Source organism: Oncorhynchus gorbuscha, linkage group LG17, assembly GCF_021184085.1.
Source record: "Oncorhynchus gorbuscha isolate QuinsamMale2020 ecotype Even-year linkage group LG17, OgorEven_v1.0, whole genome shotgun sequence".
Lineage (NCBI taxonomy): Eukaryota > Metazoa > Chordata > Actinopteri > Salmoniformes > Salmonidae > Oncorhynchus > Oncorhynchus gorbuscha.
The window spans coordinates 47,183,988-47,199,083 of NC_060189.1; the positions used below are offsets into that span (position 1 = coordinate 47,183,988).

The window sequence follows — 15,096 nt, forward strand, 5'->3', positions numbered from 1 at the left end:
TATCAAACGCGTCAAAAGCCAGGTGTGCACTGCATGATTTCGCTGCCCCAGACACGTTTTTGAGATCGGCGACAAAAAAAAAAAACTCATGTCGTCGCGTACTCGGGGGCACGTTGGCCTTGACTGACACTCCTTTAATGTGAGCAGGTCAGAGACACAATCTGAGGGCTACCGATCTCGTGACAGAGCAGTCCCAGGCCTCCCGATGTTTCCAAACGTTGGATTTTATCGGCACAAGATCTGAGATCTGAGATGGTTGTTGAACGTGAGAGGGTCAGCAATTTTAGGATTTTGAAAGTTGTGTAGTGTACACAGCTTAAGTGCGTATATGAACATACCTTCTGTGACGTAGAAGTCCGTCACTGGCCGCGGGCAGCATTTGGTTCTTTAACGCACACACATATTCATCACTCCTCCCTGCGCCATTATAAGATAAGTTAACAATGTGGGTCGACACACAAATTAACTTCTGTCTTGGTGCATGCATTTCACACTTGTCAATGTTCATACTTGATAGATACAATAATTATTATACTTATCAATGTTGTGGATGAGCGCATTGTTTGTTTGTTCTGTTCCTCTCTCTCTATCTCTGTAGCTTCCGGGTATGCTGGAAAAGGACCCGAGCTAAGGGAATTGGGTTGGCTTTATAGTGCCTGTCCCTAATGGCTCATTAATGCATATGGGCATATTGAAAGATATTGTCAGTAGTGATGTAATGTTGTAAATGTTATGTTGTGATATTGTTTAAAACTGTGTTGCAATGTATATCCTTTAGTATGTTTAGTTCATGGAAAATGTAGGTTTGTATTGTTAATTGATTAATTAATTAGGGTTAATTGTTCTGAGGGGAGGGGCTAGCCCTACAAAAGGAGCCTCTCTTTCAGTCATGGAGAGGCATTTTTGGATTGAGCTGTGGATGGGGCAGCATTGTTTTTAAGCTGTCCCATAAGGTAGACGTTGATGGCAGTACTGTTGTTTTTTGTTCCGGAATCACTTGTAAATAAACACCTTTGCACAGAAGAACTTTTGCGGCTCCGCCATCTTTTTATTTTGATCGAGGTTAGGTTATCCAGTTTAGCCTTCTGGCCTACTCTACGTGACACCTTCATTTAAACGAATAACACCACATGCCATTGCCCATTCATCCATGTGTATAAAGCACACTTAGAACATACTGTGCCATCCAACAGAAGGGAAATGTGTATATAAACACTGTCATTAAACTAATATGGTGTGTGCGATTGCGATCCATTTATTCGTACATGATGTGCCGTACTTTCCGACACAGTGCTATCAAATGCGACTAAATACACTTGAAGGAACCTACGGTGAACTAACACGTTAAGCCATCCATCTGTATGGACATAATGTGTGTGTGTGTGTGTGTGTGCGTGTGTGTACATTGGGTCAAATGCTGGCAAAGACTACATCCCAGGACTCCATAAATCACGCTTCATTAAAACAATCCATGAACTCCATGTTGCAAACCAAGAAGACTGTGAATGTTCCTGAGTAGCCGAGTTACAGCTTTGACATAAATCTGCTTGAAAATCTATGGCAAGATTTGAAAATGGTTGTCTAGCAACGATCAACAACCAATTTCATCCCTGTATGTGTGTGTGCGTATTTTGTTGACTCTTTATTTAACTAGAGAAGTCAGTTAAGAAGAAATTCGTATTTTCAATGATGGCCTAGGAACAGTGGGTTAACTGCCTTGTTCAGGGGCAGAACGACAAGATTTTCTACCTTGGCAGCTCAGGGATTTGAGCTCACAACCTTTCGGTTACAAGTCCAACGCTTCATCTACTAGGCTGACTGGTGTTTCGAAGCTAAATGCCCTTCTAATAGCCCTTCATTTCGGCTCCACTACAGCAACTGCAAATCATTTAATAACCTTCACTCCTCCTTCCCCCTCATTGTCTGGGAAGGAGCCATTGATATGTCACGTACTAGTAGAAGGCCAATGAATGTGTGTGTGTGTGCATGCGAGTCTTTAAGGAAGGGGACCAAGCTCAGATGAAAACAAACAGGTTATACAACCACATTATCATATTAATAAGGGTACACCGAGTCCCAAATGGCACCCTATTCCCTTCACAGAGGGTGCCATTTAGGATACAGATTTCAGTTTCTCTCCCCAACTGCCCTGAGTTGATAAAAACACTTGAAGCAGGATCAACTAACGGGAAATGTTTCTGTTCGTAAAAATTATGTAATAATATTCACTGTATAATGGGATGACCTTGAATGTTGCCTGCCCGTCTATCCAAGAGCTCCACTTGCATTCAGTTTCAACAATTTCTTTATTCCTCTATTACATTACAACGAGCATAGAGGGAACATCATGTAAACTCAAGCCCAAATTGAACTGAACATTTCTCGGAAGAGAAGGAGTTGTGGAGTGCTCGAACCCTCAGAGAGAGAGAGAGAGAGAGAGAGCGAGAGAGACTAAGACAGAGAAAGAGGGAACTCAACCTCAGGGGAATCTACTTTAGCCGATGCCAATGGTGACCGACAGCTAGTCTTTCTGGGGTCCGACACACAACAAAAAAGACATTGCAGACTATTTACATACATTTTCAAACATTAATATAAACATTACAACTAGGTCAGATTAGGGAGAGGCGTTGAGTTGTGAGGTGTTTTATTAGTTGTTATTTTATGCTGTTTGCTTGAGTAACTTGATATGTGATCATGGCTCTGTGCGTTGTCTTGAATTCGCTCTGGATTTGGGGACTGTGAAGAGACCCCTGGTGGCATGTCTGTTGGGTAAGTATGTCTGTCAGAGCTATATGTAAGTTGATTATACAGACAATTTGGAAATGTAAGCACAATCATTTTTCTCACCAAAAAAAGTATTGCCGCAGTTAATCTAGTCAACCCTCAACCAGGAAAGACTGGCATGCATGTTGGTGATGTTAGTTCTGTATGTGTTTTGAGCCAGCTACAGCTTTGCTAGGTTTTCTGCACTTGACCACAATACTGGACAGTAATCAAGATGGGACCAGGGCCTGAACAACTAGTACAGTTGATTTTTTTTGTGTCAAAACCACAGAACATCTTTTTATAACAAATCTACCCACTTTTTAAAAAACATTTTGGTCATTCAGCAGATGCTCTTATTGTCACGCCTTGGTCATTGTATTTTGTGTTTTTGTTATATCTTTGGGTAGGCCAGGGTGTGACATGGGTTTATATGTTGTTTTTCGTATTGGGGTTTGTAGTATTTGGGATCGCGGCTAATTAGGGGTGTTGTATAGGCTTGGCTGCCTGAGGCGATTCTCAATTGGAGTCAGGTGCTTATCGTTGTCTCTGATTGGGAACCGTATTTAGGTAGCCTGACTTTCGCTTTGTAATTCGGGGGTGTTTGTTCCTGTCTCTGTGTTGTAGTCACCAGATAGGCTGTAATTAGTTTCACGTTCCGTTCTGTTGTTTTTGTATTTCAGTTATTTCATGTACCGCTATTCTGTTCATTAAAGTCATGAGTAACCTACACGCTGCATTTCGGTCTGACTTTCTTCATTCAACAGACAAACGCCATTACAGAAACACCCACCAAAAACGGACCGAGCAGCGTGTAAACTGGCTACGACAGCGACAGTTTCAGGAGCGAAAGGAGGACGTTATGGACAGCAGAGGCATGGAGTATACTACGTGGGAAGAAATCGACAGGTGGGCGACCGACCCAGAGAGAGTGCAGGCGCCCGCCTGGGATTCGCTTCAGCAGTGCGAAGAGGGCTATAGACGAATGCAGTCTAAAAGGAAAACACGGCGACGCAGAGCGCAAAACGAAAGTAAGCCCCAAATATTTATTGGGGGAAAGCGTAGAGAGAGAGTGGCTGAGTCAGGAGTCAGACCTGAGCCTACTCTCCCTGTTAATCGTGAAGAGCAGTTGCAGTGGGAGAGGCTGCACCACTTGGAGAATTGGACATGGGAGGAGGAATTAGACGGTAAAGGACCCTGGGCGCAGCCGCGAGAATATCGCCGTCCCAAGGAAGAAATAGAAGCGGGTAAAAAAGCGGAGAGGTGCAGGTATGAGGAGGCAGCACGGCGACTCGGTTGGAAGCCGGAAAAGCAGCCCAAAAAAATTATTGGGAGGGGCTAGAAGGGAGAGTAGTTATGCCAGGTAGGAGACCTGCGCAAACTCCCTGTGCTCACCGTTGGGCTAGAGAGACCGGGCAGGCACTGTGTTATTCTATGGAGCGCACGGTGTTTCCAGTGCGGGTGCAGAGCCAGGTGCGGCACATACCAGCCCTTCCTATTGGCCGGGCTAGAGTGGGCATCGAGCCAGGTATGCTTGGGCAGGCTCGGTGCTCAAGAGCTCCAGTGCGTATGCACGGTCCGGTCTATCCAGAGCCACCTCTACACACGAGTCCTCCGGTAGCAGCTCCCCGCACCAGGCTTCCTGTGCGTGTCCTCGATCCAGTACCACCAGTTCCAGCACCACGCACCAGGCCTCCAGTGCACCTCGCCTGTTCAGCAAAGCCAGCGCTTTTCTCCTCTCCTGCGCTGCCGGAGTCTCCAGTCTGCCCAGCGCCGCCAGTGCTCCCAGTCTGCCCAGCGCCGCCAGTGCTCCCAGTCGGCCCAGCGCCGCCAGTGCTCCCAGTCGGCCCAGCGCCGCCAGTGCTCCCAGTCTGCCCAGCGCCGCCAGTGCCGCCAGTCAGCCCAGCGCCGCCAGTGCTTCCAGTCTGCCCAGCGCCGCCAGTCTGCCCAGCGCCGCCAGTCTGCCCAGTGCCGCCAGTCTGCCAGGATCCGCCAGAAGTGCCAGTCTGCCAAGATCCGCCAGAAGTGCCAGTCTGCCATGATCTTCTAGATCGGCCAGACAACCTGAATCATCCAGTTCCACCAGCCAGCCAGGATTTACCGGAGCCTACTACCTGCCTGAGCTTCCTCTCAGTACTGGGCTTCCTCTCAGTACTGGGCTTCCTCTCAGTACCGGGCTTCCCATCAGTCCCGGGCTGCTTCGGTCCCGGGCTGCCCCTCCATCCCGGGCTGCCCCTCAGTCCCGGGCTGCCCCTCTGTCCCGGGCTGCCCCTCTGTCCCGGGCTGCCCCTCTGTCCCGAGATGCCCCTCTGTCCCGAGATGCCCCTCTGTCCCGAGATGCCCCTCTGTCCCGAGCTGCCCCTCTGTCCCGAGCTGCCCCTCTGTCACGAGCTGCTCCTCAGTTATGTGGGGATCTGGGTGAGGACTATTAGGCCATGGTTGGCGGAGAAGGTGGATTATCCCAGGACGCAAAGGGAAGGAAATAGGACATTTATGGAGTGGGGTCCACGTCCCGAGCCAGAACCGCCACCATGGACGGACGCCCACCCGGACCCTCCCTATGCTCTTGAAGTGCGTCCGGGAGTCCGCACCTTAGGGGGGGGGGTTCTGTCACGCCTTGGTCATTGTATTTTGTGTTTTTGTTATATGTTTGGGTAGGCCAGGGTGTGACATGGGTTTATATGTTGTTTTTCGTATTGGGGTTTGTAGTATTTGGGATCGCGGCTAATTAGGGGTGTTGTATAGGCTTGGCTGCCTGAGGCGATTCTCAATTGGAGTCAGGTGCTTATCGTTGTCTCTGATTGGGAACCGTATTTAGGTAGCCTGACTTTCGCTTTGTAATTTGGGGGTGTTTGTTCCTGTATCTGTGTTGTAGTCACCAGATAGGCTGTAATTAGTTTCACGTTCCGTTCTGTTGTTTTTGTATTTCAGTTATTTCATGTACCGCTATTCTGTTCATTAAAGTCATGAGTAACCTACACGCTGCATTTCGGTCCGACTTTCTTCATTCAACAGACGAACGCCGTTACACTTATCCAGAATGATTTACAATATGAGTGAGTGCATACATTTTCATTTTTCATACTGGTCCCCCGTGAGAACCCAAAACCCTGGCGTTGCAAGCAGCATGCTCTACAAACTGAGCTACACAGGGCCCCTCCCCAGCTTCACACCAACTTTTTCAATATGACTTGAACATGATAATTGACCATGCAATGTTATACCTAGGAGTTTAGCTTCTTCAACTCAAGTTGAGCTTTAGGTCTTTGAGAATGTTTTGGAACCAAATACAATGCTTTTACTTTTAGTTGTATTTAAGACCAGTTTATTATGAACACCCATTCTGATACTGACTGTAACTCCTTATTTAGAATGTCAGTGAGCTCACTGGCTTTGGGTGCTGACATGTTACGTCTGGAATCATCCGCATACATAGTCATTTTAGCTTCGTGTAAAACCTGTGGCAAATCATTTGTAAAAATAGAGATGCGTAACGGCCCAAGACAACTGCCCTGAGGGACAGCGCACTGTTCATATCTGATGTTAGAGAAGCTTCCATTGAATAACACTCTCTGGGTTCTATTGGCTAAGACTGCACTTAAATCTAACTACACAGCTCCAACTACCATCTTATTACCCATATATTTTAACCAATCATCTGTCATCTGAGTCAATGCAGTACAAGTTGAGTGCCCTTATCTAAATGCATGCTGGAAGTCAGTAGTTAACTTGTTCTCTGAAAAACACCATTGTATTTGGTCAAACCCGATTCTCTCCTTCAGTTTACTAAGAACACGCAGCAAATTGATTGGGCGGCTGTTAGAGCCAGCAAAGGGTGCTTTATTATTTTTAGGCAGCGGAATTACTTTAACCTTGCCAGGCAACCGTGACTCAGAATCGATCTTCGCCCTCCAATCAGATGGCCCAAGACTGGGTATCCTGGCCTAGCTTTGATGACTGGCTATTTTGAGACAGACCAGAACCGAGTGCACTTTGCCTGGCTGTCCGAAAGTGGTTCCGTCCCAAATGGCACCCTATTCCCTACATAGTCCACATCTTTTTGACCAGGTCCCATAGGGTTAAAAATATATATAGTGCACTACATAGGTAATAGGTTGCCATTTGGGAAGCACACATGAGCTGTCTGGCAGCCAGATACTCTTTGATCTAGACTTAATAGAGAGTGCATGAAATGTATGTGTCTATGTGAAAGTAGTGAGTAATAGCACTTATGTGTGTTGTGTGACCATGATACATCAAACAAAGGTGTCTGTTCCTTACTAGATCAAGGCTGCATCAAGCTGTGCCTGGGGCCGGTCTAGTGCTAGTGCTGCTGACCCCGGAACACATATGTTCCTGGAGTCAGTGGTTCGAACCCTCATTCCGCCACCCAGTTTCTCTGCTATATCCTACAGATCTATCCTTAATCTGTTGATGAAACTTGAAAACCCCTTTTAAAAGGTATATGAAGACTGCACCCCATATGTCTGCTTATAGCGCTCTTATTGAATGTCATGATAGATAGGCTTTCTACTGGTAATGTATGCATAGTTATGCAAAAATAATTATCTTCTGAGTGTGACATTTTGAACGCTGACAAACAAAAATGACTGACTGACAAACTTTTCATTTTGATCTACAGTCGCTAGGTGGAAGCTTCCTTGACATTTTCCTGCCCTCTCTTTGTACTGCCTGGGAATGCATTATTGACCTCCTACACCGCCACATGGTGTCTCAGATAAGCACATCACGACTCTGCAGTACAAGGGGAAATGAGACTGGGGGGACCAGGGGGGAGGGGGAAATTGTGACTTGCCTCGACCAGCTTGTTGGCGTGCTCCCGGAACACCTGCGCATACTCCTTGACCTCCTTCTCGTTGCCACTCTTGGCCGCCTCGATGAGCACCAGCAGCGGCACGTTGGTCTCCAGGAACGAGTCGGAGATGTGGTCCATCACCGCCTTCCTCAACTGGAGAGAGAGGGACAGAGTGTGCTTAACCTCGTGTTTACTAAGTGTTTTAACTTTCCATGCCAACGAAGTAAACATATTATTGAATTGAGAGCGGGGGGCGGAGAGAGAGGGAGAGCGCGAGGGGGAAGAGAGACAGAGTGAGAGAGACAGGGAGAGTGGGGAGATGAGGAAATGGAAATAGAGGATCAGCAGCAGCAGGAGGTCATACAATAGTAAAATGGCTGCCCGCGAGGTGTCATTTTCCCCATGAGACCTTTCACGAGGCCGGTACTTTGCGACTTATATATTTGTTTATGGAATCATTTTGCAAAACTGTCAACGAACACAGCCTTTTTCCCTGCTAAATGGACACTGATTGTATTCACAGTCTCTTCATATCGGACAGTGTAACAGACTAGTGGGAATAGAGTCAGTACAATGACAGTAGACAGGTGCTTTATCTTACTAAGAGAAGGAGTTGAGCATATGGACCCTTGGAGACTACCAGAGGCAAGCAAGCACGCAAACACACACACACACACACACACACACACACACACACACACACACACACACACACACACACACACACACACACACACACACACACACACACACACACACACACACACACACACACACACACACACACACACACACACACACACACACACACACACACACACACACACACTCCCATCCAGTCAAATGTCTTTGGAGTAGCGGTTCAAAGGAGTCAATTGACAAGTCTTGTGAAGTTTAATTTCACGACTATCAGACTGAAGCCATTTGAATGAATGAGCAACTACTGTGGGGACTTCACTTTAGTTTCTGATGCAATCATTCATAATTAGGCTATAAAGAAAACATTATTGCACCATGTTCCCGGTGTTAAAGAACTAAAGATTTAGAGGGGCAGCGAGGGAGATATGGGGGTGCCGATGATTGACAAGGGCGTTTTGCTCCTAACCAGCAATAATCATCAGTCAGTCAAGCTCGTTCGCACGCACGCACGCACACACACATCAGTCAGTGAAACACGCACACTTGCCCCTCCATCGACCAATTAAAATCTTAACTGCCAAGCCACAGTGGAGGGACAGTAATAATGAATTATGGTTTGTGGAGGTTTAATCCATCACGCTGGTTCTTTGAGAGGAGACTAGGAGTCTGCCTCCAAAATTGATATTTTTGTACACTACTTTTGGCCGGAGCGCTATGGACCCTGTTCAAAAGTAGTGCACGACATAGGGAACAGGGATCCATTTGGGAGACATACTAGAAGCCGGCCAAAAGCTGTAGGACATGACAGGCCTACATAAGCAACTCAGCTATAGCCAAAATCTTGTGCTGGGTTCAACCGCTTGGCCTTTCAGTCTATCAGTACCCGCTAGAGAACGTTGTCGGGCGTCCTCTTTAGCATATGCATCAGATGCACATCAACTCGCAAGGTGCAGCAAACCTAAGCACCAACGCTTGATAAATAGTGCATGAACAATTATACAGGATTAATTGCAGGTGGAAATATATTTGTATTTTTACAACAGTTATTTGTTTCGATAGAGACAAGGATGTGTCTTGTGTAATTCTACGAAGTCCAGAGAGCAAACATAGGCCCTATTGCCTATTTTCCTTTCCCTTACAATAAATACAGTGCAGTGTCATCCATTTGATCAACTTTACTTGGTAGATTCCATTAGTAATCGAGTTACAGAAATGAATCAAGTCCAGTTTCAGCTTCTCTTGACCAAGCCAGGTGAACAGGTGAAAGGATTTGCTGTGTTCTTAAACAAAAGCACTATTGCACGAACAATTGTAGAAGATGGATTGCATAAAAATATATAGAACGTTATAATTTAAAGTCTATCATGTTACTAGTTTTGGCTTTAGTAGCCAGAGCAATGCTGCCGCCCGAGTGGCCATTAAAGCATTGACGGCACGGATATTCTTGGAAAGAGTGAATAATGAGAGTTATTTGACAGGTAAGTGTAATAGAAACTGCAGAATATGCTCTTTCTGATACTATATAGAAATCAACATGTTTTACCTGCAAGTGACAATGAAGGAGGATTTGATAAAGCGATGCTCCTTTCCCTGCATCTATAAACTTCAAGATGCGCCCATCTCTTCATTTACAATTTGACAACTGATAGGTCTAATATTGTCACTCATCAGATTATTGTCAATTTAATCTTGTCTATAGGCTGACTCTTATTATCTGTGATATTCGTTTTGGTATAGTTTATGTGTAGTTTCGATGGGTCGGCTGTGCAGGCTGACTGGTTTGTTTTCCACTTAAAAGGTTGGAAAGAGTCAAGTACATGTTTTGCATTATTCTAAAGGCCTACTGCAACACATAGCATGTTTTCATTTCCCTTACAATGCATTTGATTAGTAATAGAGCTTACTTTTACAAAGTAAAACATCAAAGAGAATGGCATCAACAACGCAAGTCGCACAGTCAAATTATTAACATGAGTGCCAATGCCGATTAATATGGATTACACAAACTCATCATTACACTATTGTTGTTCTAAATTAAATCAACCTCTTTACCTCATTCAGTTAGGCCTAATTAAAATGTGATTATGAAATAACTTGCACAATTATCGCCCATTCCATCCATTTGTCATTCATTCAGTGGGGTGGTATTCAGTGGGGTGGTATTCAGTGGGGTGGTATTCAGTGGGGTGGTATCGCTGGAGCGAATCAAGGAAACAGTGGCTTGCGAAAGTATTCACCCCCTTGGAATTTTTCCTATTTTATTGCCTTACAACCTGGAATTACTTTTTTTTTAGGTTTGTATCATTTGATTGACACAACATGACCACTTGAAGATGCAATATATTTTTATTGTGAAACAAACCAGAAATAAAAAAACTGAAAACTTGAGCGTGCATAACTATTTAACCCCCATTGTCAATACTTTTGCAGCAATTACAGCTGCAAGACTCTTGTGGTATGTCTCTATAAGCTTGGCACATCTAGACACTGGGACTTTTGCCCATTCTTCAAGGCAAAACTGCTCCGGCTCCTTCAAGTTGGATGGGTTCCGCTGGTGTACAGCAATTTTTAAGTCATACCACATATTCTCAATTGGATTGAGGTCTGGGCTTTGACTAGGCCATTCCAAGACATTTAAATGTTTCCCCTTAAACCACTCAAGTGTTGTTTAGCAGTATGCTTAGGGTCATTGTCCTGCTTGAAGATGAACCTCTGTCCCAGTCTCAAATCTCTGGAAGACTGAAACAGGTTTCCCTCAACAATTTCACTGTATTTAGCGCCATCCATCCTTCAATTCTGACCAGTTTCCCAGTCTCTGCAAAGGAAAAACATTCTCAGAGAATGAAGCTGCCAACACCATGCTTCACTGTGGGGATGGTGTTCTTGGGGTGATGTGAGGTGTTAGGTTTGTGTCAGACATAGCGTTTTCCTCAAAAGCTCACTTTTAGTCTCATCTGATCAGAGTTTCTTCTTCCATGTGTTTGGAGGGTCTCCCACATGCATTTTGGCGAACACCAAACATGTTTTTTTCTTATTTTCTTTAAGCAATGGCTTTTGTTCTGGCAACTATTCTGTAAAGCCCAGCTCTGTGGAGTGTTAAAGTGGTCCGATGGACAGATGCTGCAATCTCTGCTGTGGAAATGTGTAGCTCATTCAGGGTTATCTTTGGTCTCGTTGTTGCCTCTCTGATTAATACCCACCTTGCCTGGTCTGTGAGTTTTGGTGGGCAGCCCTCTTTTGGCAGGTTTGTTGTGGTGCCAAATTATTTCAATGTTTTAATAATGGATTTAATGGTGCTCTGTGGGATGTTCAAAGTTTCGCATATGTTTTATAACCCAACTCTGATCTGTACTTCTTCAGAATGTTGTCCCTGACCTGTTTTGGATAGCTCCTTGGTCTTCATGGTGCCAAATGCTTGGTGGTGCCCCTTAATTAGTGGTGTTGCAGACTCTGGGGCCTTTCAGAACCGGTGTATTCAGTTGAAGTCGGAAATAGACATACACTTAGGCAGGAGTAATTAAAACTCATTTTTCAACCACTACACAAATTTCTTGTTAACAAACTATAGTTGCGTCAAGTCAGTTAGGACAGTTAAGACAGATTATTTCACTTATTTCACTTCCAGAAAATGATGTCATGGCTTTAGAAACTTCTGTTAGGATAATTGATATCATTTGAGTCAATTGGAGGTGTACCTGTGGATGTATTTCAAGGTCTACCTTCACACTCAGTGCCTCTTTGCTTGACATCATGGGAAAATCAAAAGAAATTAGCCAAGACCTCAGGAAAAAAATTGTAGACCTCCACAAGTCTGGTTCATCCTTGGGAGCAATTTCCAAATGCCTGAAGGTACCACGTTCATCTGTACAAACAATTGTACGTAAGTATAAACATCATGGGAACACGCAGTTATACTCAGGAAGGAAACGAGTTTTGTCTCCTAGAGATGAGCGTACTTTGGTGTGAAAAGTGCAAATCAATCAACCCAGAACAACAGCAAAGGACATTGTGAAGATGCTGGAGGAAACAGGTACAAAAGTATCTATATCCACAGTAAAAACGAGTCCAATATCGACATAACCTGAAAGGCCGCTCACCTAGGAAGAAGCCACTGCTCCAAAACCGCCATAAAAAAGCCAGACTACAGTTTGCAACTGCACATGGGGACAAAGATCATACTTCTTGGAGAAATGTCCTCTTGTCTGATGAAACAAAAATATAACTTTTTTTGGCCATAATGACCATTGTTATGTTTGGAGGGAAAAGGGGGAGGCTTGCAAGCCAAGGAACAACTGTGAAGCACAGGGGTGGCAGCATCATGTTGTGGGGGTGCTTTGCTGCAGGAGGGGCTGGTGCACTTATCAAAATAGATAGCATCATGAGGATAGAGAATTATGTGGATATATTGAAGCAACATCTCAAGACATCAGTCAGGAAGTTAAAGCTTGGTTGCAAATGGGTCTTCCAAATGGATAATGACTCCAAGCATACTTCCAAAGTTGTGGCAAAATGGCTTAAGAACAACAAAGTCAAGGTATTGGAGTTGTCATCACAAAGCCCTGACCTCAATCCTATAGAACATTTGTGGGCAGAACTGAAAAAGCATGTGCAAGCAAGGAGGCCTACAAACCTGACTCAGTTACACCAGCACTGTCAGGAGGAATGGGCCAAAATTCACCCAACTTATTGTGGGAAGCTTGTGGAAGGCTACCCGAAACATTTGACTCAAGTTAAACAATTTAAAGGCCAAATACTTGTGATGAAATAAATAAAAGCTGAAATAAATCATTCTCTCTACTATTATTATGAAATTTTACATTCTTAAAATAAAGTGGTAATCCTAACTGAATTTTTACTAGGATTAAATGTCAGGAATTGTGAAAAACTGAGTTTAAATGTATTTGGCTAAGGTGTATGTAAACTTCCGACTTCAACTGTATATACTGAGATAATGTGACAGATCATGTTACACTTAGATTGCACACAGGTGGACTTTATTTAACTAATTATGTGACTTCTGAAGGTAATTCTTAGTGTATGCACCAAATCTTATTTAGGGATGTTTTGCAAAACTAGCAAAGGGGAGTGAAAAACTAATTTTAATGACACAACCTAAGTGTATGTAAACATTCAGCTGTATATACTGAGATAATGGCAGATCTTGAAATAACATCCACAGGTACAAAGGGGTGAATACATACATTCAAGGTAGGCCAATTCCACAGACTTAAATTATGACTATTAGCCTATCTGAAGCTTCTAAAGCCATGACATCATTTTCAGGAATTTTTCAAGCTGTTTAAAGGCACAGTCATCTTAGCGTATGTAAACTTCTGACCCACTGGACTTGTGATACAATTGTTGGAAAATTGACTTGTGTCAAGCACAAAGTAGATGTCCTAACCGACTTGCCAAAACTAGTTTGTTAACAAGACATGTGTGGAGTGGTTGAAAAACTAATTTTAATGACTACAACCTAAGTGTATGTAAACTTCCGACTTCAGCTGTATGCTTGCACCATTTTTCAATTGTTTTTCTTTTTTAGAAGTATTTTTTTATTTTCACTTCACCAATTTGGACTATTTTGTGAATGTCCATAACATTAAATCCAAATAAAAATCAATTTAAATGACAGATTGTAATGCAACAAAATAGGAAAAGCACCAAGAAGGTATGAATACTTTTGCAAGGCACTGTATGTTTTGCATTATTCTAAAGGCCTACTGTATGTTTTCTTCTTCCCTACAATACATGTGGTTCGTAATATAGTTACAGTAAATAAAACAGTCCCATAACAGCTTTTTTTACAAAGAAAAACGTACAATTCTCTTTTATCAACCCCCAAGGTGCACAGTCAAATCATTTGCTGCTGATAAATAGGCACACCACAAACTCATCATGACACTATTGTCTTTCTAAATCAAATCAACCGCTTCACCCTCCTTATCATTCAGTTAGGCCTAATTGAAATTCAATTGTGAAGTAAGGTGCACAATTATCGCCCGTTCATCCATTTGTCATTCATTCGGTGAGGAGATAGAGACACATTAGCGCCTGGCTGGGTGCCAACGTCCTACAGCAAATTGTCGTGTCGGATTAAGGAGTAGGTGTCAAAAAAAAGGTTAAAAAAAGACTCAAAAATACTTTTCTGTTTGCGATTTCAATTTTTTGGGGGACAAATGAGCAGTGTAAAACACTAACAATTAGGAAAATTCATGGAAGGAGAAGGATTTTTGGGGGGCAGATTTTTTTAAATGTACCAAATCAAACATCAGTGGCCTTCGGGCCTATGGCGGGTGTCCTAGTGTCCCATGAGAAGATCAGATCTGGTTTCACGTTGCAATACGTTTTGCTACACTGTACCCTACAGCATACGGTCTAACACCCAGAGCTGCATACTTGTGAGTGTGTGAGTGAGTGAGCGAGCGAGTGAGTCTGTGACGAATTGTCAAAGACTCCAGCCACCCTAGTCATAGACTGTTCTCTCTCCTACCGCACGGCAAGCAGTACCGGAGCGCCAAGTATAGGTCCAAGACGCTTCTAAACAGCTTCTACCCCCCCCCCCCCCCCCAAGCCATAATAATCCAGAACATCTAATCAAATGGCTACCCAGACTATTTGCATTGCCCCCCCGTCTTCCACGCTGCTGCTACTCTCTGTTATTATCTATGCATAGTCACTTTAATAACTCTACCTACAAGTTACCTCAATTATCTGACACCGGTGCCCCCGCACAATGACTCTGTACCGGTAGCCCCTGTATATAGCCCCGCTAGTGCTATGTACTGCTGCTCTCACTGTTTTTAGGTATTTTGTTGAAACTGCATTGTTGGTTAAGGGCTCGTAAGTAAGCATTTCACTGGAAGGTCTACACG

General features: G+C 44.0%; 1 protein-coding gene across 3 annotated transcripts in view; it reads right to left on the reverse strand.

Annotated features, from left to right (window-relative positions):
- Positions 1-15,096, reverse strand: part of LOC124001287 (catenin alpha-2) — a 724,530-nt gene that overhangs the window by 151,279 nt on the left and 558,155 nt on the right. For all 3 annotated transcript variants that reach the window (XM_046307950.1, XM_046307952.1, XM_046307951.1), the window contains exon 9: positions 7,583-7,735. In XM_046307950.1, coding sequence (XP_046163906.1) covers positions 7,583-7,735 — 153 coding nt within the window. The remainder of the gene's footprint in view (positions 1-7,582; positions 7,736-15,096) is intronic.